The 27217-nt window shown below is 51.0% G+C and overlaps 2 protein-coding genes across 3 annotated transcripts in view; one reads left to right on the top strand and one right to left on the bottom strand.

Moving 5' to 3' along the window:
* The window catches only part of LOC122393947 (potassium voltage-gated channel subfamily H member 8-like), a 102299-nt gene that overhangs the window by 55468 nt on the left and 19614 nt on the right, over positions 1–27217 (bottom strand). For both annotated transcript variants that reach the window (XM_043390435.1, XM_043390434.1), the window contains exon 2: positions 12827–13114. In XM_043390435.1, the coding sequence (XP_043246370.1) occupies positions 12827–12902 (76 nt within the window). In that variant the 5' untranslated portion in view covers positions 12903–13114. The remainder of the gene's footprint in view (positions 1–12826; positions 13115–27217) is intronic.
* The window catches only part of LOC122393949 (transmembrane protein 209-like), a 93013-nt gene continuing 87932 nt past the window's right edge, over positions 22137–27217 (top strand). Inside the window, exon 1 of the mRNA XM_043390437.1 lies at positions 22137–22165. The gene's annotated coding sequence lies outside the window, so the exon portion shown is untranslated. The remainder of the gene's footprint in view (positions 22166–27217) is intronic.

Genomic DNA, 27217 nt, shown 5'->3' with positions numbered 1-27217 from the left:
TGACCTCTTTTCCGAGACCATGTTTGGCCGGAATCGCGATTTCGCGTATGTCGGCTCGCACTAGCCGCGTGTTTGCAAGCTTTTCGTGGTTTCAAACGTTCAAACATGTGATTTGATGTTACTCCCGTGTGTGTCAAGGTCACCTGAAGGTCAGGTCAGGTCATTGACCTTTGGTGACCTCGGGTGACCTCGGGTCACTTTTTCGAGTTTTACATGTTTCTAGGCTAGTTTTTGGAGCTGAATTCGAATTTAGCAACCATTTGAACATTTACGAAGTAGTTTTGGTGACTTCGTAACATGTTACGAAGCTGTCAGAGGCGGTTGACACGTACTACGAATACCCGTCACGACGCCTACTGGTTGACCTGACCTGACCTGACCCGACCTGGTCTAAATGCTTCAAGACATCATCTGTGATCAAAACTAACACGATATTCGTGATCAGCACCCCGAAAAACCCCTTAGCAGCCACACTTTACGACTTTCTAACAGGTCCCGATTTTCCCGACTTTGGGTCATTGACCTGACCTGGAAGGTCAACCAATGACCTAGGACCTTAAAATTGGGTATCATCGGCTTCCTCTCGTCACGGGCAACACGCTCGTTTTTTCCGCGAAGCTCTAGCTCGATCAGGGGCCAAACGGCAAGGGGGGGGGGGTCCAACCGACCCCCCCCTACACATTAGAAGCTGGCAAACGCCGCACACATGCGAGGGTTAAGCTTTGCTTACCGGAGGACTCAAAACAGTCAAAAACGTCTTAAAATGGCCAAACATGAGTTTCGTTATGCCTGAGGCTAAACAAAACAGAGGGCTGATGACATCAACTAGGTCATCAGGACTAACTAGTCCACGTTCGAAAGGAAACACCCGTCCAAACCCGAAAACAACCCCATAAGGGCGAATGAGGAGGCCTCCGTTTCGTCCCGTTATGTTCCTATGCAAAAGGTCAGGGTCACTGTGTTGTGGGATTATAGGCGTTCTGGAGTTGACCAAGTTGCAAGTGGCAACCCAGAAACAGTTTTGGGAAGCAGAATGCTTTTCCAAGAACATCTAGGAGGAGTTTCAGCCCTCAAGCTGAACTCGAACCGCGAGTATGAACATATTTATAGAGGAGAAAATGGCATCCGGAAGGTCGTAGGCCCATCTTCAGGCAAGACAGTGCATCAGTGCACAGGTCAAGCAAAGCTTAAAAGCGGTGCAAGGAGACTGTGACAGGCATTTGTGGCAAGATCACATGCCAGGCACCTCATTGGATCAAAATTTCATAAAAATTTGTTGGTTATGCTGAAATTGAGGCTCGTCGAAGCGTAGCGCTGTTCCAGCCTCGAGGAGCTCACGGCGCATGTCAAGTCAGTCTGGGTTAACTTTAAGCCTACTATGCAGCCAAACATGCCGGTTGGCATGCTGCAGCATGTATTCATGTGTTTGCCTATTAAATGAGAAGCCTATTGAGGGGTCATAAATATATTAAAACGCAATGTACTCTGTTTCACATGCAAACATAATGTGAGAACGAACTTATGGGACACCCTGTATGTAGGCTGCTATGCCCTACCGCGGCATAGCAGCTATTTCAGGTGACTAAGCAGACAATATCTCGAAAAGTAGCAGTAATAGGCAATAATCGTCAATGGGGCGTGGCAGACAATTGACTAGTTGTTTGCATGACATGCTCATCTTTAGCGGCTCGAAATAACATTTCTCAAAAAGTCTAACTAAAGAGCAAGTTGTTGTTGATTATCACTGACTTGTATTTGGGGGTTCATAATGACTTAATTATTGACATTGGCCCAAAAATTTTGACAGCATTGTGTGCGTTGATCAATTCTGAGCTCAGGGACATAAATTTTATTCAGATTATAAGCATTCGTTTTTTATAAATTTCAGCGCTTTAAAGAGCGCCGGGCCGTCAGTAGAGCGGCCAGGTGACAATTGCCCCTACATCATGTGGTTTACTGGCGCATATCTCGAAAAGTAGCAGGGAAAAGCAGCAAAGCACCTATATGGAACGAAAGATGAGTAATCAGAGGCTAGTATAAGATGTTCATTTTTAGCTGCTCGAAATAACGCGTTTTTTATAAAAGTCTATTTAAAAATTTAGATATGATTTTTATTTAGGTCTTGCAGCTGCTTGCAAAAAGCTAGCTTATCTTGCAGAAAAGCGATGCAATATGTAACAATGTTGTTGGTACAGTGAACAACAGTGCCCTGAACTAGTCTGACAGAAAATTGCGTTCAAAACGACAACTGGTCAACTAATAAATATCAACTAAAGATTGGCATTAAAATCGGCGAATGTGGTGGCCACTAGCGGGTCTAAATAGTCTTGTGTTTGGTGACAACTGACCACCTCAATTTCGACCTTAGGGCAAAAATGGCATCAGAATCGTATGCTTTGATCAATTTGGGATCGAATGATACATATTTTGTTCATATTGTGGAAAGTCACTTGGGGGTATTTCTAGCGCTTTTCCGGTCCGCCGGCCCAGCGTGCACCGGGGGCACCGTGCCCCCCCCTTTGATTTTGGTTTTGGCATTTTAACATTAGCCCTATGAGCGTTACATGGAAAGAATGGGACCAAAAATCGACAGTGCCCCCCTTAATTGAAGGTGTTCCGCCGCTACCATGCCTTAAATGCAGTCAGCAGTTTTACGCCACCCAACTGCCTTCTCTATAATATTGCGATCTCGGCTGTCGATGTAGGTAAATGCTTTTGGTTGTTGCACACAATTCATTTCTAAGGCAAGTAATCACATAAAGACGCATTTAAGAGGAGTTTTGATGCCACTCGAGCTATTAAAAATATGAATTTTACATCGTTTATGCTGCACTTATATCTCCTGCTGACATGTGTTCAATAAAATAAAACAATCTTTACCCAGAGTGTTCATTTTTTTCTGTGACGATATAAGTATGCAGTATGGACATTTTTACGGCTATAAATCTTGCAGGCGTTCTGGCGATTTCGTTATAAAAAACTTGCAGGAAATTCATTTAATTACTTTGCCTGACAGGAGCGCCACGTTCTGACAAAATACGCTGCTTCTTAGCAACAAAAAATGCAATAAAAGTGCTATCCTTGTAGGAAAACTAGTAGATTTATTCAAAATAGCGTTGTTCCTACGGATCCCTAAAGACCAAGGAAGCCACATTTTTGCCTTTAAACGAACTTAAATTAACAGAAACCGGCGAGCATTCCAGACAAACAGGCAGTAGGGTCTGCGCTATGGTCGCCGTGGGTGCAATGATGTCGGTCAATTCCCAACAGTGATTCAGCTGTTGTATAGTGCCTCAGCCACGATTTCCGGCCTCTCCAGCACAGTTCATCACAGCATCGGGGAAGCTATCTACAAGACCAAGACCTGTCTGCATGTCCAAGACCTGTACATTTTTCAACTTGAAAGAACAGTAGGACTTCAATAACGGAATGAATAATCCGGGAATACAAATGTAGGTTGAAGGAGAAAAATCAGCGATGGCCTGAAAAATGTAAATAATTTATGCCGTACTCTCAGCATCCATAGGCTTTGCGTCTCCTGCTTTCTGGTCTTGGCCGTGCTTTTTAAGAGAAATAGAGACATTGTCAGCGTCACTCGTCTACTTAACAAGACGTTGAGCGCTGAGCTACGAGATTGGCCTAGGAGGCGACAGTGAAAAATGTGCGCCAGAAATTCATACGAATGCTGCTTTTCTGGACCGGAGCATTTCGAAACAGGATTTGAAAAGATGCCACGTGATGACAAAAGAGTGGAGATGCATTCGGACATAGATAACATGAATCGTTATCTATGATTCGGATAATATCATCGAAAACTGAAGCCATGTCGTGTTGGCTTGTGCGCAATAAATAAGCTCTAAAATGACAAAGTTCAGAAAAACTGTGCAATAGGTATTAGGTATGACTTGTGTGCGAGAAAGGCATTAATGTTCAACAGCACCAATCCTTGCCTCTGATTTGTGTTATAAATATTTAGTGAAACTTACCTATTGTAAGAATGAAATACCTCAAAGTTCAATGCATTCATCGGTCATCATGCTAGTCCCGTTTGTAAAAAAAAACCTGCGTCACAAGACTTCGTCCTCCTTCGTTTTCTTTTCTTTTACGTCCATCCCTAGTGAAGCGCATTTGTTCCTGTCTGGCGGCACATTCTTTGTCGGGAACAAGTTCAATCACATCTCCGCTAGCCAAGGTCGGTCCATCCCGCCTCTTCAGCGTCGAGGCTACAGTAGGATGCAGTGTAACATCCATCTGATCTCTTAGGTTTTCCCGACTGGCTCACTGTTTTTGTTGTGAAAGTCGAGACCACGCGAGACGGAGGCGAGGCGGCAGTGACTGAGGGGAGCTGCTTACCAGTGCAGGACTCGGCTGCTCTTATCCGTGGCTCCATTGGTCTCCGTCATCTTAGCGGAATGGAAATCTCAGACTGGACAAATGGACCCTTAGGGTTTTGCACTCTGCATGAAACACCGCGGTGGATTTGGACTAATGCAGTACTCAGCAGCCGAGAAATCTGAGCCAAAACGCGAGAATGGAGACGGCAGTCACGCTAATAGCCAAATGAATGGCATGGCAAGAGGCATGTGGCATCGCAATATCCATTATCCATCTTGTTCCGACAACAAAGAAAACAACTTATGTAATCATATGCCAAGTTAGTATCGGATTTGTTGTCGGTATAAAATTATAAGATGTAAGTTATAAGTTGTAAGAAGTAAAACGCTCCAACTAGCATGGTAAAAGTTAATGAATCAGCTGTGCGTGGATTTGAACTCAGTATCGTATTTACATACTCTCTTCATAAATGCACCACTCAAACCTCCACTAGGTACAGCATGTGTTTACGTCTGTTAAACCACTCTGATGAAAAACATCGGGGTAGACCGGTCGTGTCATGACATGTCGGCGGGGGTTTATCGTCGCCTTCAAACCACACTGCGACAGAGCTTTCAGACAGGTCCTGACAGCACTATAACTCCTCGTGAGGCTTCCGTTCTGACATACAAAATCCAGGCCGGAGTGGAATTACGGCAGAACGGCGCCATGTGAACTGAGCTTTAGAACGAACTCCGAACCGCTTCACAGGCATGATGAATGGTCAGGTCTGCTCTATTTTAAACGAGGTAGGGTCCGTTTATCTGGACTCAGACAGTTACATCGAACGACGTCTATTCAGGTGTAGTGTGTAAATGAGGTAAATTATCTATCCATACATCAGTCAGAGCAGGAACATAGCGGATAACATTGGCCAGTGACAGGCACTCGCATGCCGTCGTAATCATAATATTACATCAACCTTACAAATGCCAATATTAATCGATGGGAAGCACAACAGTTGATTCTAAGAAGTACACCGCTTGCAATCATGCTGGAATCATAGCGACTAATAATTGTCATATCAACATTTGTTTCTTTGCTGACATTAATTTAGTTATTAAAGGATACCCTGCACATCGGTTTCTGAGCGGGAAGCGGAACACACCACCTGCAGCTGGCACACAGAGCTGTATCGACCGCCGAGCGGTAGACCGGCGTCGTCTCCGCTCTGTTCTGGCCTCTGAACTTCCTCCTCGCCCCGGCCCGACTGTTGACAGGCAATCTGGCGCTCACCGTTATCAAACACGACCCCGGCTCTCGGCTCCCAGGGGCGCGCGTAACAAGGTCATCGATTCTAGATCGCGTCATCAGAAATGCTGCACTATTCACAGCATGTAGTTATGTGGTTTTATTTCAAATGCTGCTAATAGTTCGCAAGCTATACCCGTGTTGAGGCTAGTGCTGTGCCGTTTCGTAGGCAGAGCATAGATGCTACGTTAATGGTTATGATATAATAAAATGAAAATTTTGAATAATATAACAAATAAAATGAATTGTTGTTCTGTTGATGAGGCGTGTGCAATAAGCAAAACACAGGCAATGCATTCAATGCTATGATTGATGCCTTAGCACATAGGGTCTAAACCTAACCAGTAGCCTCATCATTATTTTTCAAATCATGTTTTTCTCACTATGAAAAGACGCCGAACTTTATCACATATCTCGATCGTTCTTTCAGTGCTCTTGTTTTGAGTTCGTTCAAGATATTTGTTTTCTTTCAAGGTTGAATAAAGTTGTTTCCTTGAGCTAGACTCAGATAGAGTACGTCTGCCTTTCGATGGAGCCATCGAAACGTCATCATCCCAAAAAGTTTCCTAAAGAAAAGTTGATTCGAAGAGATTTAGCTTTATGCCGTAACAGTTGGCCGGAGAGGAGAGAGAAAAGATTGGAACTGCGTCTGGACATTCATCAGCGCGACCTCATTGCGGTTTTGTGGCTCTGTAGGCGAGTTGAAGGGTATAAGTGAGGAAGACCTAAGTGATCTGGATTGGAGTTGTCATGTCAGGCACATGCAAATAAAAATTTAATTAGAAAAAAATTAATGCAAAATAGCCTTCAACTCACGGAGACGGGCCTGTGCATCGATGTGCATTTTCTAATCTACCAACAAATTTCAGCGGGCGATTTCTTACATTCTCTTATTTCCAAAGAGCCCACTTCCCAGCCTCACAATTAATGATGATTCTTATTGTACGCAAGTGGTGAATCAGCTTCTAAACATAAGCCTGCTTGCTCTATCGCCTGCAAGGCGTATCGCTCAGCAAGTCAGTACGGCGTCCGGCTGTGCCGCTGAACCCAGCTGTACTGCGGTGCAGTCTAACCGCCTGAGTCGAGCGACAGGCGATCGCAGTGTGCGGCCTCACCGCCTGCTTTTCGGGCGTTTGCGGCGGTTGATTGAGGCCAGTGAGGTGATTTCCAAAAATACCAGGTTCATCTCCAGGCTTACTTGATCCTGTTGAGTTTTTATTTGTCAAAGACACATTACTTTTGATTAAAATTAAAGAGAAACCAAAAGAAAAACAAGAAACAGCCAAATCATCATAACCAGTGTTTGAGGCTCGACGGAAAACCATACGTTGGGGAGGGGAGGGCTCGGGCTGTGACACTGGCCGAGCCACCCTGGTGTTCTTTCTCGGGGCACCCCGGAGAGGCGTGTTTCTGCACCACTGACCAGTCACACTCCGGGCAAGGCCGACCAGAGCGCGGTCACTCGTGCGAAAAATGCGGCGCGAAAAACATCGACAATCACTCGCGCCCGACGACTGTTTGCGCCAATGGTTGGTGTTTTTGTGGCGATTCGCGCCAGGTTAGTGGTGGTTTCAGTCACCCAAATGGACCGAACAATCGACTGGATGTTTGTGTGCTCCCTGAACTTGCGGCGTATACATACTCTTTCCCGATACCGATTACCGGGTGCGGTTGTTTGATGAAACAGTGGGTTATACTTATAGTATAATACTTACAGTGGGTTACTATGTGCTTGAACTGCTGATACTTTTGCTATTGTTGGTTGAAGCTATTAGCTGCACAGTCCGTATATTTATCATTCATTACTCTATGGATTTGGATAACCAAAATATATTGTACAATTTGACCTTTACAAACATTACAGATATCCTCGCTACCAGAAGCACCCTAGTCCTGCAAATGCCAGGATATGTGAGGTGCTGCAATCGACCATTATCGTCAGTATTGGGATATTTTATGTTCGCGCTCTACTGTGAATCCAGGTAATATCCCGAAGTGCACATAAAACATGTATCATCCAATGATGAAAAGTGGTTGCCAGTAGATCAATCCTCAGCGAAAATCCCAGCAAACCGAATTTCAGAGGTGCGCGGTCGGTCCTTCCCGCGAGCACGGGCGTTGCATAGTAAACGGGGCCTCTCATCTGCCGAAGTGGAAATGACGCAAAGGCTTCGGCGTCGCGTTGTGTAAAACAATCACGTCCGAGCGACGTCCGTCGCCCAGTTATTGGTGCCGGGGCCTTCAGAAGCGCCCGGGACCTGAGCCCACGCTGCTGGGAGCGTCGTAATAGCACGGCCAGGCAGTTGGCGACCCGGGTACAACGAGGCCAGGAAGGCGCTGGCTAATTCCATTTCCTGAGGGTGCCATTCGAAGCATGTCTTATTGGGGTTGCCTGAAAAGAAATGAAAGTCGATATGCCCCTAGAAATATTTTTATTAGAGACGGTGTCATTTTGTTTTGTAATTTATCGCAATTTCAGCCCATAATTAATTTCTTCAATTTAATAAAATTTACACACAAAAACAAAGAATGCCAACAGATTTGGTACCAACAAGCATTAAGTTTTTATTTATTTGTATGATTCAACATAGAGGTCTTTGCTGAGGCACGGCGCTACTATTGTAAAATCATTGCTCGTATTTACCGGGCGCATAGCACACCCCACTGCGTAGAAATAAACAGAACTGTTTTCCAGAACAATCAGGGGCGTCGTTTTGTATAGGCCTGGTAGGGCCCGAGCCTTACCAATGTTTATTTGGGCCCTACCAATGTTCGCTGAGCCCTACCAATCTTTTGTCACTTATCAGTTGATAAAAAATCAAAATAAACAGATAAGCAAATATTAAATAAGCACATATGCAAGTACATAAATAAGGCTCTAGCCACAGTAGGTGCATGTAGCTGACAATGAGGTTTCACGTGTCTAGGACTCCGGTCCTTAATGGATTTTAAGAGGCTCGAAAACGCAATTGGTTATAGAGGTCCATAACTGCCTCTGAGTCCCGCATACCACGCGACCGCCCCTAATAGACCCCGATCCGTCTCCACACCAGCCGCTGGAGGCCCTACACCGACTTCGGAAGGTGCCGCAGTGCTCCAGAATAGGCCATAGGTATATTGATTTGAGTGGGTGATGCAGCCTGATTCCCCAGGGTTCAACGCCAGGTCATTACCGCATCAGACCCCGAAAACTGAAGCTCGTAACTACGAGGGGCGTTCAAAAAGTTTCGGGCCGAACAATGAAGGAGTTGGAATTTTGGCCTGCAAGGCGGTGTGTTAAATGATGTGTTATTGGGATGTCCACTTACGCAAATTAAGTAAGTGGCCATTAATTAAGTCTCTTCTGTGATAGATTCGGGCTTCTATTCGTAGCATAGTTCGCCATTTCGGATAGGATGGGCGACGCCCAGAAGAGAGCAGTGATTCGTTTCATAGTAGTTAGTGCAGAAAAGGCACCAAGCGTTAACCCTCGCCCTGGGCATTTTTCATAACACGGCCTGGCAGGGGGAGGGGTCGATGCGACCCCCCTCCGCTCGTCAACTTTCCAAAACAGGGGCACACAATTGATGATGTGCGTCCATTCGATAAACATCGAACATCGAGGAGAGGCTATAGGGAAGCTGACGTAAAGTGTGCACCTGATCCGCGACCACGCACCTGCGTACATGGGCGGGATGACGAACAGTGAAGCGATGAGCTTCGAGTTGTTGTCGCATCCACTTTTTCTCTCCGAACCTTGCACACTCTGGTTAGTGGTTGCCACCTCTTCCCCAACATAAGAAAATTAGCAGCGGCAACCTCGCTAACAGCAGGGAGACGAAATCAGCCGTCTTGGACGTGCAGGATGGGTCCAAAACCCACTTGGTTATGGAGGCCTTGAGGGCTCTCGCGAAGCGCTGCGCGAAATGTGTTTGTCTTAACGATGTTTATTTGAATAAATGAACTTTTTGGTATAATGAGTCGATGCTGTATCTCTCTGCTCCTTCATGGTCGGGCCCGTAGCTTTCTGAACGCCCCTCGTACTGTCATCCTTTTATTTTGGCAAGCAGGTCTTTCTAACTATCGTTGTGTTTCCAGTCCTCGTTAGTTGTCGAACCCTTCAATTGGCGTGGGTCTTCAAAACCGTTCCTGGCCCCGCAGCCGTCTTTTTTAGTCGGCTTGGGCCCTCAAAGCTGTTCCTGTCCCCTTTCAGCACAGCCGTCCTTTTAAGTCGATGTGGGACTCTTTCAGAATGGCGTGCATTCCTCCGACACTATTGCCTATATAACTGCACGTTTTATGCATGGCGTCCGGTGTGGACCCAGATTTCCAAAGTTTTTTTTTGTGTTTTTTTAGATTTCGGTTAGTCTTGTCAATGACCAGGGCGAAAAATAAGTGGCCGAAATCCGATGAGAAAGGCAGATTTGGGGGTACCCTACCTTGTAAGCCCCGTCATATATGGCCAGCCGCCGCCTTTGGGCACTACCAATCATTTTCGGAAAACGACACCCCTGAGAACAATAGTCAAAACAATTTATTATATAGTCCCAAATCAATTCATAGTCTGTTCGGACATGAAACTATAAACCAGTCGCTCAAGCTGACCTTTCGCGCGACCATAAATATTGCTGAGAACAAGGCCCTAAATACAGCTAAGATATTCTTGCAAGGCATAAAACTGTAAACATTTTCCATACACACCAAGTCGACGCTTCCCACCAAGATCATCCGTCCGATTTGAGTTCACAGAGCTCCCCGGACCGCGGTCTCTGTGGACCGCCGGACAGTCGGCCAGCTGGCGACACGCAGTCTATGATGAGAGTCCGGAGCCGACCAGACCCGGAAATAACCCGGCCGCAGTGGGCCGGAGTGGCCGGGCGGGCCGGACCGGCCGGGGTGGACGCCGACCGATCGATTTAATGTGGTCCGGCTGAGTCACCCGGCCTGTCCGGCTGGCGGCGCACTGAAGGGGACTGTGGAAGTGAGGGACTGCAGGACTGTGGGGGACTGTAGGACTGCGGGGGACAGTAAGGGAATTGTGGGACTGAGGGTCTGTAGGACTGTGGGATTGTGGGATTGTGGGACTGCGGGGACTGTGGGGGACAGTGGGACTCGGTAGAATGTGGAGGCAGGGACAATGGGACTGCGTGGGACTGTGGGAACTGTGGTGAACTGCATGATACTGTGGGGACTGTGGGATAGACGGGACTGGGTGAACTGAGGGACGCCTGTGGAATGACTCAGCACTCCACAGCCTTAGTCACATTAGTTGTGTGACTGTGAAGCTCAGACCAAATGGCTGATTGTATCCAGGTGCAGCATTGTGGCTAAAATAAAACGGGACTTAAATGAAAAGATCAAATGTTTTTATGCTATCGTAAGTTCAGGAAATGACACAAGATTCAGATGATGTGCAAAACTGATTAACAAGTAGTACGTCTTTTCCTTTATGCAGTCACTTTCTTTTCCCAAACCAAGCATGAAGTTATCGGAATCATATTCGATATTTGTGAACTCGTTCAGGGCGTGGTGCTTTGAGAGCTTAAAAGGTAATCTCCAGTTGAAGCATCTACAGACAACTGGGAATCAATATCACCTGAATGGTATAATCAGGTGCCTTGTTAACTTAAGGGTAATGCCTCCTTTTTGACTGGAGAAGACGAGCGCTGAACCTCTTACTCTTAAAACTCCAGAGAGTTTCAAGTTAACAGCTAGTTTCAGCTCAGATCGCTAATGGAAATCCATCTTTAAAGCGAGTCGCTGATCAAGGTCCAGTTTTGCTTTTAGCTAAGGCTAGTCGACATTACGTTGTGTGTCAATTATCGTCAACAGGTTAACCCTAGAACGCCTAGGGGGGGGGGGTGTATCAACCCCCCCCCCCCCCTGAGGTTTTTTTCGAAGTGCACGCTAAACGGCTTGTCGTAGCGGGCTGAAATTTTCAATACCCTCTGGGGCAACCTTTGTGCATCTTTTGCCGAAAAAAATTGATCGGGTCATGTCAGGTCACGGAGTTATGATGTCATAAGAGGTACAGCCTCCGGCCGACAGTTACCAAACGTGTGCGCCGAATCCCTAGGTTTTCTGCCGGTGATACCCACATTGTTTGATGGATCATGATGAAACTTCCCATGCATGTTGGGGCAAGCATTGGCTATCGTGTGGTGCAAGAAAATTGACCGGGTCAGGTCAGGTCACGGAGTTATGACGTCATAAGAGGTACAGCCTCCGGCCGGATTTTCACGAAGTGTGTACCGAGTCCCGAGGTTTTCTGCTGATGCTATCCACATTGCAGTGGATAGGTATCCACATATCTTTTCTGAGTCGTTACCTACAGTATTTATAGCGGAGCAGTGGTCAACAGCCGACGAATCGGGACAAACACCGGAGGGTGATGTGACACCATATCACTCATCAGCAATAGGCCTCTTACTTTTAAAGGGTAAATACACCAAAAACACCATATATGATGCAGAATTGAGTGGGGAATACGTTGTTGAAGGTTTGAAGTTAATATCTCTCACCGTTTTGCCGCAATCGTTGCGCAAAGTTGAAAAAGTTTGATATTTTCGGAAAATTTGACCTTTGACCGGTCATAAGTAGGTCAAATGTTGACCTAGGACCAAAAAATATACCACCAATCGCGAGATCTCGTTGAGAGAAATCCGTTGTTTTTTTCCGCTAAGCTCTACGACCTTCCGTTTCGAAACGCCAGGGGGGGTCGTAACAACCCCCCCCCCCTGGTCGTTCGTGTTATGAGAAATGGCCTGGTCGTGCGAGGGTTAAGGACGGATTACTAATGAGGCGTCATCCTTACCGAAGACGATAAGGAAGTGAGTGGATAAGGCCGTATCATTACTAACGAGCTGATGTTCCAATTTGAGTCGTGTGTCCCAATTGTAAAGCAAGGCTTCGTTCAAAATACGGCAAATACGCAAGCAGTTGAAATTTAATTGCTCGCGTTAGCCACGCAATTTCTTCGTGACTACAGTTATTTGCTTTTTCCAACAAGTGATGCTTCAAAGTTTATTTACAAATGCTTCATCAGCTTCTTTTTTGTCATCATCTCATAAAATAAGTCAGACACCATTGACTGGCATACCGTCAAACAGTCTAACAAACAGATATAAGTTCATATCATGCGCTCGGATGAATCTTGGCAAAAACTAAATTTAGTCATCCAAGCTTAGGTCATCCTACTCACAGCGCCATCGAGTGTACTCACGGGTGCCATCGAATCGGGTGGCGATGGTATCAAGAAAGGTGTTTTGTGGAGCCAGAAGGCCCTTTCTGTTGGGCATCCCGATGGCCGGCGTGATGACGGACCGCCCGCCGGCGGTGGCCGCGCCGCGGGGTCAGCAGAGGTCACCGCAGGTCACCACAGGTCACCGCAGGTCACTGCAGGTCACCACAGGTCACCGCGGCTCACCGGGTGCCGCGACTGAGCCGGTGGTGGGCTATATTGTCCGATGTTGTTGTCTTGAAACAGCAGATTGCCCGTCTTTCATTGTGTCTGGAACAGAACATGTTGGGGATGATTTAGTAATGAAGACAGGTAAGAAGAAATAGCAGGACTGCTGAAAAATTTTGGCGTGCCACGGCAGGTGGGACATGAAACCTTTTTTGCAATGGTACTGATTATGCGTTTCATGAGTTAAAAATACACATTACATTTGTATTGTGACACCATGCGATTATTCGAGATATTTTTTAATGAACAGTATCTGAAGTATGGAAGGTCAACAACTACATCCATCTATTAACTTGCATTTTCAAAGTACTTGGGAGGTACAGTCAATTATCCGTCGGCATTTTCAACTGCCCAGCAATTTTATTGGGCGTCATCGCGTCCGTATTTGCAATGAGTCCATTTCACCGGTCGTTGGAGCTGGTGTCTGTGCTCTGACCAAATGAGGTCTCTGGCCAGCGCGACCTTTAGCACAATTGGCACCGTCTCTATGGCAGGTGGATTGGCTGTCGTTCCTGCCAACGGACCAGTTGTGGGTCGACATTGCCCCGACGCCATGAACGGGTGGCTACTACCCCAGACCTGATGGAGCCCGGCTCGTATGGGCAAATACGCGTGAGTATGTAAGTACATTCGCTGGAAAGTTGACTCATGCGGAGAGAACAGTGGACACTTCATCGAAATAATATGGTTTAATGCTACTACGAATAAGGTTTTTCTAACCAGTCATTAGAAGGCAGTCTGCAAGACATACATATCACCTATCAGTGCTTCTATCCTCAGGATGCTGAAATCCTTCTCCACCATGCCGCAACCCCCCTCCGGGCTGGACAGGCAACTTTATCTCATGCGGGCTGCTCCCTTGGAGCGGCACCGCTGCTCCCGAGGGAGCGCACCCCGTAGCCGGGTGCAGTGAGTGCCTTGGGGCTGGGTGGCCTGTCCTCTGGACGGGCTCAGCCCCGGCGACTCACTAGGGTGCCTGCCCAGACCAATGTCTCCCCCTAAATCCTATCATCCTTCCGGCTCTGCAATGGTCTTGTCGACCGAAAGGGCCTAACCCAACAAAAAAACAAAAAAACAAAAAAAAAAACATACATATATCGTATAAATGACTCATCTATTTCAAACATAATTCTTTATACAAAGATAATCATTACAATTTCTCTATGCCAATAATGTTTATCTATTCTACTCAAGATTAAAACATATAATCGGTCTGTTAAACGAAAAAATTTAAATTTACTGCTTGTATCACGATAGGAATTCTTCAGCTGTAAGCGCAAATTGCTAATCTGATGTCAGAACGCTGTAATTAGTTTAGAATTAGCATCTAAATTAGTGCTATGGCCTGCATCCAGTCTCTTCATGCTCGGCTGAACATGAGAGGAAGCTGAAACCTCTCTAGCCGAACTCTTACGGAGGAAAGGAAAATACTGAGACGGTGGTATTACGTAAATCATTTCGAGCTGTCTATGAGAATGTCAAGCCAAGTGATTACAACGACACGATGCTTTTCCTGTTCAGCAGCAGAATATCCAACGATCTATCGTCTTTAGGGCGATACCTGGCGCCGCAGCTATATCACCTGGCAGCTGGGTGTCCGTCTGACCGTCTGACCGTCTGACCGTCTGACCGTCTGACCGTCTGACCGTCTGATTGGTCGCTTTGGCAGCTGTCGTCCCAAATGGACCGCGAACTGGGGTCTCGGCCAGCGGCGGGTCGCGCCGCCAGCGGATCAGTCATCGGCTGAGAGGTGGGGTGTAGGACAGCGCGCCCACGTGCTGACACGGCCAACGGCTCCAACTGTCAGCCCGCGGCCTAACCGAGCGGCGCCGGAACTACTGGCTCCCACCGCGGCCGGCCGGCCGGTGAGACTAAAAGGGGAGTGGGCGCACGGCAGGGGGAATAGATACGTAGGTACAGTTTAGAATATTAGTGATGATGGGAAATAGTTTCTGTGAAAAGGTTGCTCGTCAAGGAACGCGAGTGAAAACTAAAACCATTTTACAAAAATGTGATCCTATATCACTGAGATAGACAATAGACAATGAACCTGCGAATTTTCCACGAAAAAGTTTTTCCATCGTTCAAAGGTCCTCCTGGGGCCAGACTTCATGTTCAGTTAGTGACAAACACTACAAAAGTTTCACTTAACGCACCAAACGCCACACTGTTCCACCTGAACGAGTCCTGGAACAAGATTACCTCTGGCTTTGAACTTGCTGCAAAACAGCGCTGTTATGCTTTCTTTCGCTGGAACCTTTGAGAGTCGGGGCTCGACTGGAATACAGAACCAACTGCCGTTTGCGCTCAGCTCTGCGGCCCGGTCCCCACTGCGGTGGCATTGTTACTGGGGTCGTTAGGTGCGTGATGGTGCCTAGATGAATACAAAACTGAGCTCGGATGCGGCAAAACAGCAGCGTACTTCCACCGGAATGGCGCAGAAAAAGCGGCAAGGTGGTACTCACAGCGCCTTCCGTTTCAATTTACCGTGCGTGTGAGTAGTTTATGCATTCACCAGAGAAAATTTCATGCCACTGTATAATACGTAGATTCTTATAATCTCCTTCACTACGCAATCAAACAATTGAACGTCTGTGTGGATTGTGGATAGGAATAAAAACAAAATACCTACATACGTCATCAGGCATGACATAAATACATGACGCATCCCATCTCCTCAGACTTATCTTCCTCTTCAACCCAATACCCTCATTTACGGATTTATCCGCTCCCCTGTCGTCCCTCCCTCAAACCCGACAATGCTCTCTCCCTTATGAAGACGCCCCGAGCGATATATGAGGTCAGCCAAGGGGCCGCCCGGAGGGTTATTGGTCGGCGGCTGAGGTGAGGGCGTCGGTTGAGTGGCATGGAAGGCCACATCGACACCCAGTCGCCGACAAAGAGAGGGGTAATATCGCAGATCGGAAGACTCTTGAACACAAACGTTGTCAGTTGATAATTGATAATGCCCACATTATTAGCGATTCTTTCATTGTGCCATTATAATGACTGTGCATGTTCGCATGTTTGAATTATGATGACTGTGCAATGTGCATGTTTGTATGTTTCCATTATAATGACGTTGCATTATACAGAATGTATGCACTTGTTTTCGCGCAACAGTGTTCTGAATGATAATAAAAGCTAGTTTGGGAACTAGCATGTTCTGTTTGTCTATCATTAGTTGACCCCAAATACAGAAGTCTATCAGCAAATTACTTATCGCAGCTAAGCTCCAATAAACATGTTTATTTTGTTTATTTCACACTTTCAATCAAAACCCTATCCATGACAAACAAAAATGCAGCCATATTTCCCCGGTGATTTCTGATCTCCCTCACTCAGCCTGTCAGCTACAGTGGCGGGATCCAATCCCTCCAAATTCCATTCGCCATGAATAATAGGCCGACGGTTCGGCACCCGGGCACAGCGGCGCTCTCTGGGACGAGATTGCCGCTCTGATGCATGACCTCCAGTCGGGTAGGCCAGGTGTCGACAGTGGTTCCACGGTCCCCGACCCGCGCCAGCCAGTCAGACACAGTGCATGTCGCGGAGGCTTCACACAGTAGTGCCAGTGGCGCGGCGGCGAGTCGGAAAGGCCGCAGGTGCGCACCGTTTGTCGATCGTCGGTATACGTCTAATAGGAAGCGCAAAGCTTGTCGTGGCGGGCTGCGGCCGAGGGTAATAAAACAGGGGCGCAGGTGCCGCCAGGAAAACCTTGTTTACTTGCTGTGCGTGATGTGCTTATTCGTGTTGGAGGTAAGATGACGATGGTGAGAATGCGCGCAAAAAAGGAATGGCAAGGAAATATACATTCATATAAAAACCAAATTGGACAACAGCTTATAATTGTGCCTCACAAAGCCCGTTACGAAAAATAACAAAGGACGTTGAATAATAAATGTACCTAGGTACTTACATACACTGTGTGCAAAAATTATTCACCATCTTAAAACTTACTTCAATGGCGACAACACCGGCTTTGTTTATGCTGTCCCTCTGCGTCTGAAAGCAGCTAAACCTAATTTCCTACTCTCATTGGCTTTCTCTGTTATTCTCTGTTACTATGGGATTTATGCTACACTATCAGAAGTAATCACAATGTAAACATGCCGTGCCTATTTAAAAGATTGTTTCTTTGATGGCCTGTCCTGTAATTTCCCGCCGCATTTCGCATTTATGAGCATCAGCTCAATTACTGAACGGCAGGCTATCTGTCCTAGCCTCTAGGTACGGCATAACTGACTACTGATGCCCGTCATTCCCATAATCCAGATCAAACAGGTCATTATTGAATATTCAACACATTTGATCCGATACTGCGAGGCTAACGTCGTTGAACATTCGCATCAACTTTGTCATTATAGCCGGTAAGCAGTGCCAATGTGGTAAGCATCTGACTAAAAACGCCACGCAAGAAGATGGCCGGTCATTTCGCAACTTATAAATGCGGAAACGAATAGTTCATGAAGCTAGTTCGGTTCCTCATGCCACTCATTTTTTTTAGGCCATTTCAACATTTACCAGGCAGCTGTATCTGCCAGGGTAAAATCTTAAAGAAGATTTATCATTGTTTCAGCCATGCCGATGTATGTATGTATGTATGTATGTATTTACGATCGTGGGCGATCCACACATGGCGTGGCGATTACTGTCCCGATCAAACCACGATGCATTTTCACATATGTAAAATGCAAATACTATAGTATTTGCATTAATAAAACCACCATTTGTTAGCACTAGCTACAACAAATGTATCGTCAATCCCTAACCGTCCGTTCTGCGCTTACGATCTCTGGCAGACAGACCATCGATAGACGTCGTCACACAAAGCGACCGTCGGCGGCGTCCATTTGTGTCTCTTCCCCTCTGGCTGCGGGACGGACGTGCTACATTTGCATCTCTGTGACCGTAACCGACCATCTCCGTTCCCGGAGGTGGGGGGGGGGGGGGGGCGTCCCATCAGCCGCCCCTGCTCCCTTCCGCCGTCCGCCGCCCGATCACCGCGCCACCGCCCTTAGACTATGGTCCCCCGCCTACCATCGCAATCCACCGCCGCCCACCGCCCGCCTCCGTCCACTGCCCACTGCCCGCCTCCATCCACCGCCGCACCACCCTCCTCCGTACACCGCCCACCGCTCGAATCCGTGTACATACCGCCCGGCGCCGTCTAATATACCGCCCAACCGCTGCGGCACCGCCACTGCCTTCCGCCCACCGTCCACCATCCACGGCCCACCGCCCGCCTCCCCGCTGCACCGCCGCCTACCACCCGCCTACGACCACCGCCCACCGCCCACCGCCCACCGCCCACCTCCGTCCACCGTCTACCGTCCACCGTCCACCGTCCACCGCCCGCCTCCCACCGCCCGCCTCCGTCCACCGCCACACCGCCGCAGTCTCAGTGCTGAGCACGCACAAGCATGGCTTCCCAGGTCGTTGTCGGCCCGACCGTCTTATAGCTAGCCGTCTGTCCGAGCGACAGTCTCTGGACTGACCATTACTGCCCCGGTCTCCGGAGGGCCACTGCTAACGGCTAAACGACCGAGGGGACCCACTGCGGTGGTGCGGTGACTGGCAAGAAGGTCCTGAGGGCTCACAGGTCGTGCAAGGAAGTCACGCTCGCAGCGCTTTTTGTCCCAAAGGTGTGGGCCGGTTTGATTTTGCTGTTGCAGAAGGCTAGTTAGATAAGAGGCCTGCAAGTGGTCCGACGTTTGTAATTGAAGAAATGTTTGATGTTGGTGCGCGTTACGTAAAAGACCATAAAGGCGATGTAATTGTACGCGGCCGAAAACGGCATGTGAAATACGACTTTGTTTGTTGCGCTGTAAGTACATCGATGCCCAGTTTGACCTTCGTCTAGCTGGAAAATATCGATGACAAATTCGTCGTGGCCTTTCACAGCGATGATAGCTCGGTAGAGCGTTCGGTCACCCAGGGCCAAATCAACTGGCACAGAAAACCGCCCGTTCGATGACGCCGAAGCATTTGTAGCAGGTGGCAAATAGTGAGAAAAACAGGCGATCTAATCTTATTTGGTCTGTCAGTGTAAATCACGTTACGTAATTTATGAACAGCAGTAATGAGAACATTACACTAGTGCTGGAAATAGCGGTGTCATTTATTTTCCGGCGAACGTTAGCTAGAACGTGGCAAAATACACGGCCGAAAAAAGAGCTGACTAGCAGAGTATAGATTTAAGGTCATATTTGGGGTGAAAGGTCAATGTTAATCATGTGTTAAATGTTAATTAAATGTTATCGAATGAGCGAACCATCCAAGCGGCCGCGGCAGGTAGGAAAGGCACCGCTACTTTTCCAGTTGAGGTGGGCTTCTGTTAAACTCAAGCCGAAGCGTGCACAGGTGCCGTATCCTTTCGACTAATGGTTGGACATACCGCTCCAGACATTGAGTTGGAAAACCTGGGGCAGACTCGCCGCCGCTGCCATGGAGAATGACCGCGGGACGGGGTCAGTCAAAGGTCAGCGGTCACTCGACATCGGGTCGACTTCAGTCGGCTGTCTCATTGGTGTCCCATGGCAACATATAGAGCTGACCGTTGTGGTGGACACTGGACAGGCCTGAGAATGAGCCGAACCCATCGCGACTTTGGTCATCCAGCTAACAATTCACTGCCATTATTTTGATGAGCTTGCGTGAATGTGCTTGGATCGTTTTGCTGTTGCGTTACCTATATTTTTAGTTATATGTTTCAATTTGGTAATATGTACATTATAAAAGTCGACAATTCGGCATATTGACTCACGCTAACGCCAACGCTATTTATCCCTCGCCCGTATTGGTGTTTTTCCAGCCGCGAACGTATAAGGTGGGGGGGGGGGTCCGTTGGACCCCCCCTTGCCGTTTCGCCCCTGATCAAGCTAGAGCTTCGCGGAAAAAACGAACGTGTTGCCCGTGACGAGAAGAAGCCGATGATACCCAATTCTAAGGTCCTAGGTCATCGGTTGACCTTCCAGGCCAGGACTTTTGGTCAATCCAAAAGTCGGGAAAATCGGGACCTGTTAGAAAGTCGTAAAGCGTGGCTGCTATGACTTTTTTCGGGGTGCTGATCACGAATATCATGTTAGTTTTGATCACAGATGATGTGTTCATGCATTTAGGCCAGGTCCGGTCAGGTCAGGTCAGGTCAACCAGTAAGGGTATTCGTAATAGGTGGCAACCGCATCTGGCAGCTTCGTAACATGTTACGAAGGTGCTAAAACTACTTCGTAAATGTTCATATGGTTGGTAAATTCGAATTCAGCTAAAAAACTGGCCTAGAAACATGTAAAACTCGAAAAAGTGAACCGAGGTCATCAAAGGTCAATGACCTGACCTGACCTTCCGGTGACCTTGACACCCACCCTAATGCATGGGAGCAACATCATATCCCATGTTTGAACGCTTAAAAATACGAAAAGACTGCAAACGCGCGGCTAATGCGAGCCGACATACGCCGAGTCGCGATTCCGTCCAAACATGGTCTCGAAAAGTAGGTCACAGGTCAAAGGTCATTAGGGTCAGGGTCATGACAATTTCAGGGTAGGTGTAACATTGATTAACGCGAGGGTACGGAAAGTTTCGTCGCGATCGGCCGCTTTTTACGCGAGTTATTTGCGAAAAACCGAGGGGGGGGAGGTCCGTTCGACCCCTACGGGCGAGGGTTATACATATATATATTATTATATATATTATGTAAATGATTAGCTTATTTATTTTTACTGCTTGTATGCGAACACACCTTCACATTTCTGGGGATCTCTTTAGAGTTAATGGCAATAAAACGTTCGAGAAATAATTTCGTAGAGGACCAAAACATGTTTACACCACCCTAAAATCACCGGATGTGTTCAGCAAGCCAAGCACTGAGCTCCTTCACCAGCCAGACAAGCTGAGCCGGTCGGGCGGGATCCGGGCGCGGCCGGCCGCCCTCCGCAGCAAATTAGACCGTAAATCCTCTTCAAGCAGCGGCGACACTCATCCGGCACCAGCTCCAAGCCACCTCGGATGGGCTCTATACTCCCCCGGGCTATTTACCGTTGGGTATAGCAGCTGACCCTGCGAGGAGTGGTCAGCCGAACGATCTGCGCCGCCTGGTGTGGGTGTAAAACCCGCGGACGCCGTCTCCTGTTGGGGATCCGCCCCGTCGGCCGATCTTTGCCTCGGCGACGGCTGGAGGGATGCGCTAATACGGAATTTCCGGAGACGGCCGAGGCTAGACCACCCACGGATGGGGGTAGGCGGTGCACAGACCCCATGACAGAGTAAGAGTAGGTCGAGGCTTCTAATGGGCGCATGTGTGACACATTAATCTGACGAAATATGCTTGTTTGATATCAATAGAGCTTCAAAGCTGGTGCCGGTTGCCGGAAATTGGCTGATGAGTATTGAGCGTAATGCAGGAATATGTGCCTGTGCTGTGGGGGCGGCGCACTGCAGGCACCGAGGCTCCGGTATTGATCGGCCTCGTGAAGCGCATCCTTTAGCGGTAGCCAATCATTAGTTTGACGTCACGGCTCTTCCTGAAATGGTGCTCGTCTGGCGGCTGGTGTGTCTGCGCTGTGCCATGGGACCGGCGGGCCGCGCCGCTCAGAAACCCCCGCCGGCCCTCTGCCCTGTGCTCACACCGCCATAGATAACAAAGCCCCAAACTGTGGGATTAGTGGCGCGACACGAGATAGCTACAGGGCGACACGTGAGACGGAGATAATGGCACTGTATGCAGGTGTGAGGGGGGACACTGTCAGTTTGGGCGCAGTGGGGATGGGAGGGGGCGGGAAGAGGGGAGGGCGGTGTGTGCGTAGGGATAGCGAGTGAACGATGTTTACGAGGGACGGGCGCGGGAGACGGTGACGGGAGGGGGCTGACCAGTGTGAGCAGCGACGGCCATGGTGACGGACGTAGAGTGAAAATGGTCATCATTTGGTGTTCGTGCTTATAACTATTTATGGTGACAGTGATGGTGGGTTGGTGACAGCGCCCGATACCTGAGGTGTGGCCGTGACCTTATAGCACTAGCGGGCGCCTTACTACAAGCGTGTAGCTGCGTGCACGCTGAGGTTTGCCGCATCACCGACTGCAGCGACATGACAGGTGGGTGCGACTGACGTCGGCAGTGGTTCCCCTCAGTATGATGTGCGTGTATGTCGGCCTGTTGTCGACGCGTCGGAGCCAAGGTACAAGGCAGTTCGAAGGCACACGAGAGGCCTGGTTTTGATGGAGATAGAGAGGGAATGGGAGAGAGAGAGAGAGAGAGAGAGAGAGAGAGAGAGAGAGAGAGAGAGAGAGAGAGAGAGAGAGTGGGGGCGAGGTTGGTAACCGGCGTGGTGCATGTGTGTGGGCGCTCGGGCCGAGCCGAGACTTCCGTCTATAGACAAAGAAATATTCACAGCTTGCCTGGTATGCTGCTGCGCTCAGGTTGAGAGGGAAGAGTGGCTTGCCTGGTATGCTGCTGCGCTCAGGTTGAGAGGGAAGAGTGGCTTGCCTGGTATGCTGCTGCGCTCAGGCTGAGAAGGAAGGGCGCCTGGCTCTTACCCGGTAGCCGTGTGGCCGAGGGACTCGTATCCGGGACTTGCCTGGTATGCTGCTGCGCTCAGGTTGAGAAGGAAGGGCGCCTGGCTCTGTTAAACGTCACCCACCAGCATCGTACCTTGGGTGAGTTGGGTCGGAGTGGTGGTGTGATGTAAACTCGCTCAGCAGTCCAATAAGGGCATGTCACGGGGCTGTCGCAGGTAACGATCAGCGGAGCGGCAGCGGCACCGCGTCCCACTCGCTAGCAGGCGGCCGGCTGTGTTGGGGAGGTGGCGCACAGCTGTGCGGCCCGGGGCGCCGGGAATTAGACCGGGGAAGTGTTTACACAGGCGCCGAGTGGGCACTCTGGCCACCAACACCCGGGTTCGGTTACACGAGGACGGCCGTTGCCGGGGAGGGGAGGGTGGGGAGACACGCACGCAGAGGTCGGATACCGGGGGGAGGGGGAGGGGGGAGGGCGAGATGGGGAGGGGTGCGGAGGGCGGGGCGCCGGGCGCATGTGAAATCAGGGCAGTGTGCGGCTAGCGGTGACAGTGCTCGCTGGGTGACAGTGACATTGGTCCAGCATGGGCAGTGAATGTCCGGGTTTTCCGCGTGGCGGTGGACACCCGTGCGAAGGCGACTACCAGTTACTTAACGTCACGCAGGCCCTGCTGCGCAACAGCATTGCACCGGGCACACGCAGGGCGTACCGGACGGGGCAGACGTGTTTCATTGAGTTTTGTGAGCGGTACGGCTTGAGTGTCGTGCCGGCGACGGAAGCCACACTCACGTTTTTTGTGGGACATATGCGACTGATGGGTTTATCGTTGGCCAGCGCGCGACAGTATCTCGCCGCGGTCCGACGCCTGCACCTTCAATCTGGCTGGCCGATGGCCGATGCCCTGCCGCCTTACGTCACAGCGGCATTAAGGGGCTTTGAGCCGCGAGGCGCACAGCCGGCCGTGCGTGCGCGTCATGCGCTCACCGTGCAACATTTACGCCGGTTGAAAATACGGCTGGCGGCGACACTGGCGTCTCCATGGGACCAGCGATGCGTGTGGGCGGCGTGCACGCTGGGGTTTTATGGTGGCCTGCGCAGCAGTGAATACCTGGTCACCGGCCTGGGGCGTGGTGCGCGCCGGGAGGACGTGCTGTTTACCGCGACCGGGTGCCGTATCCGTGTCGCTATTCAGAAGAACCGGCAGCATGGTCCCGCGGTGTACATCGACTTGCCGGCCACCGACACATCTACTTGTCCGGTGAGAGCCTTGTGGTATTTTTGCCAGGCTCATGACGGGACAAGGTCGGCTAGCTCTGCTCTGTTCCGGCTGGAGTCGGGGGCGCCTCTCACACGGCGGCGGCTTAACAGTCTGCTTCGACAAGCCCTGGGACCTGGTTTCTCATCGCACTCACTGCGCATAGGCCTGGTTACCACCGCGGCGGCAGCGGGCGTCGGGGACGACGTGCTGCAGCGGCTCGGACGCTGGCGTAGCGGAGCCTATGAGGGCTACGTGCGGGGACAGCGGCACACTGTGACGGCGGCGCTACTGGCCGTCGCGAGGTGTTAATTGGCAAAATCGACCCGCCGAGCGGTGTAGGGCAAGTGACAAGTCCCAGGGACACGAGACGACGGTTCGCTGACGATTGTGCTCTTTGTTCACACAGACATTCGACCTCTCAGCGGGGCCAGCGACGAGCAAGCTCGCATCGACGCACGTCTACGCGCTGAGCTCGACGGCGTCCAGCCGGGAAGCGCGGCGCCGGTGCACCCACACGGACCGCCTGTGGCCGGTAACAACAGGGCACCGAGCAGCTGGGCCCCACCGGCAGCTGCTCTACAACAGACGGCTGGCAGCGCCTGGTGGCCCCACGACCCGGCGGGCTTGGGACCGCCGGGACCAGGGCCCGCCGCCGGGCAGTACGGGTCGGGCCACCACGTGGCGGCACTGCAGACCGGTAGCCAATGGGTCCCAGTCCCAGGAGGAGTTGGAGCCGACAGTAGCTACCAACCACCATTTGGCGCGCCACAGATGACGGCTGGCGCTCCACCGAGGCTCGTCGACCGGACTGGCGGGGCGGGTCAGGCACCACCGCACCAGACCACCCACGGGCCGGGCGGGCCACCGCCGGGCGACCGCGCGCCGGCTGGACACGCGCCGGCTGGACACGCGCCGGCTGGACGCGCGCCGGCTGGACACGCGGCGGCTGGGCACGCGCCGGTTGGACGCGCGCCGGACGGGCCCGAGCCGTGGCATCTCTCCGGAGGCATGGCGGCTCATGGCTGGGGCGAGCCGGTGGCGATGCCTGCGTTCGGCCAGAGACTCAGCCGGTTGGAGCAGGATCGCATGACCCCGACAGGCGGCGACAGGAGGCCTCCGGCGCCGACATCGGGTCACGGGCGGACCATCACCCACAACAGGCGGCGGCGGCGCCGATCCAGCAGCGGTGAGAGTACGCCGCGGCGAGGGCGCCGCCGGGACCGATCCTCCTCACTTGATTCGTCATCAGAGGAAGACGACGGGGTTGACAGGCGGCAGGAGCTTCGGGCGGCCCCGGTCCGTTCTCAGGTCGCTGCAGCACCCGCGGACCTGCGCCTGCCGTCCGTCACGGCTCGGGCGGAGCGGCGACTGCGCAACAGGCGGCGTTTCGTCGCGGTCGCCGACGCCGCAAACGCCGCGGAGGGGACTCCGGGCACCGTATTGGAGTACGTGAGCCGCGTGGCTGCCCTGCTGACACACACGACGTTCCACTTCCCGCAGTGTGGATTGCAGGTCACAAGCTACCTGGCCTGGCTTCTCAGCCGCTGTGTGGGGCGGAGCCTGCGGGAGGTGCAGGCGATGGATAGTCGGGCACGCCAAGCTATGGCGCGGCGGCCGGGCGACTATCTGACGGCGCTGGACCTGGACCAGTTTGTCACACCCGCGGCGGTCGGCGCTGGCCGACTCACGACGGGTGAGGGTGGCAGTCGCACGCAGCAGGACCAATTGTGCTTTCTGCACGCCCGACACAATGCCTGCTCCTGGCCCTGCAAGAACGGCCGCTATCACCTACCGTGCCGCTGGTGCCATTCATCAGAACATGCCACACAATTCCACGGACTGGCGGCGGCCGGTCGCGGCCGTGGGGCCCGGTGGGTCGGCGGAGTCGCAGGCGGCGGGGCGCGGTACAGTGGAGGCCCGGCGGCCCGGGGACTGGGACCCCGCTGAGCCGGCACGCAGTGATGCGAGACAAGCAGGTGCGGAGACGGGTCCGGCTGACACCGGCGTTCGTGTAAATAGACTCGAGTGTTTGCTCGCCGATTGTGACTCTATTAGCCTGGAGGACAAAGAGTTAGTGGTGCGGCGGTTTCGCGAAGGGGCCGATATCGGTTTCCGTGGTGCCGGGGGCGGACATCGAGTGGACAATAACAGGTCCGCCATGCTGCGCGTAGACGGTGTGTCCAAGGCCATTGATAAGGAGGTGAAGGCCGGTCATACCAAGGGGCCTTTTGACTTTCCGCCGCTGCCCGGGTTGGTGATAAACGCTCTCAGTGCCAGAGATAAACCTAATGGGGACGTCAGACTTATACTGGACTTGTCCCAGCCAGCTGGTGGTGCAGTGAATGATGGCATAGACCCTGACCAGTTCCGAGTGTTGTACACGTCAATTGATGAGGCCATACAGTTGATTTATGCGGTGGGCGGCGCTGGGGCGCTTCTCTTTAAAGCAGACGTGCAGAATGCTTTCAAACTCATACCGGTTCGGCCCGACCAGTGGCACCTTTTGGGTTTCTGCTGGTTGGGACAGTTTTACTATCAGGTTTGTCTGCCATTCGGTGGTCGCAGTAGTCCGAGGATTTTTAACGATTTTGCTGATTGTTTACAAGTGCTGTTTCAAGGTGGCACAGCGGGGGTGTTTGTTCGGCATTATTTGGATGATTTTTTCGGTGTGGGCCCTCCAGGCACAGATAGCGCAGCAGTCGTGTACGACCGACTAAAAGCGATATGTACGGAAGTGGGTGTTCCCCTGGCCGCGGGCAAATGTTTCCCTCCTTCTACGCGACTCGAGCTTCTGGGTGTTGTGTTGGACACTACGACAATGTCAGTGGCGCTACCTGATCAGAAGTTGGCCGACTTGCGCGAAACTTTGGGGTCAATGACCGGACGGAAAAAGTGCACGCAGAGGGACCTGCTCTCTCTGGTCGGGCGCCTGGTGCACGCCAGCAAGTGTGTGCCGCCGGGACGCGCGTTCACCCGGCGTTTGCTGGACGCGGCTCACTCCGTGAGTGGCCTGCATCGGAGGGTGCGGATTACTGCGGCGGTGCGTGCGGACATGCAGTGGTGAGCGACTTTTTTGCCCCTGTGGAACGGCACCTTCCCGTTGGTTCCGTCGGTCACGGAAACGGCCCCCGGCATCACTCTGTGCACAGATAGCTCTCGTTGGGGCATGGGGGCGTGGTTCGGCCGCGAGTGGTGGGCGATGGAGTGGCCGGCGGAAATCAAGGACGCGACAGCACCGTCCATGACTTGGCTGGAGCTTCTCCCTGTTGTAGGTGCCGTACGCAATTGGTTCTTGGTGGATTTTACGCCTTATTTTGACAGTTGACGAGGGAAGGTGTTTGGCAAGTTTGTGTGGCCCACTTGGTTATTCATG

This window comes from Amphibalanus amphitrite, unplaced genomic scaffold (genome assembly GCF_019059575.1).
Source record: "Amphibalanus amphitrite isolate SeventyFive unplaced genomic scaffold, NRLGWU_Aamphi_draft 000565F_arrow, whole genome shotgun sequence".
Classification (NCBI taxonomy): domain Eukaryota; kingdom Metazoa; phylum Arthropoda; class Thecostraca; order Balanomorpha; family Balanidae; genus Amphibalanus; species Amphibalanus amphitrite.
This window is presented reverse-complemented; position numbering and strand designations above follow the sequence as displayed.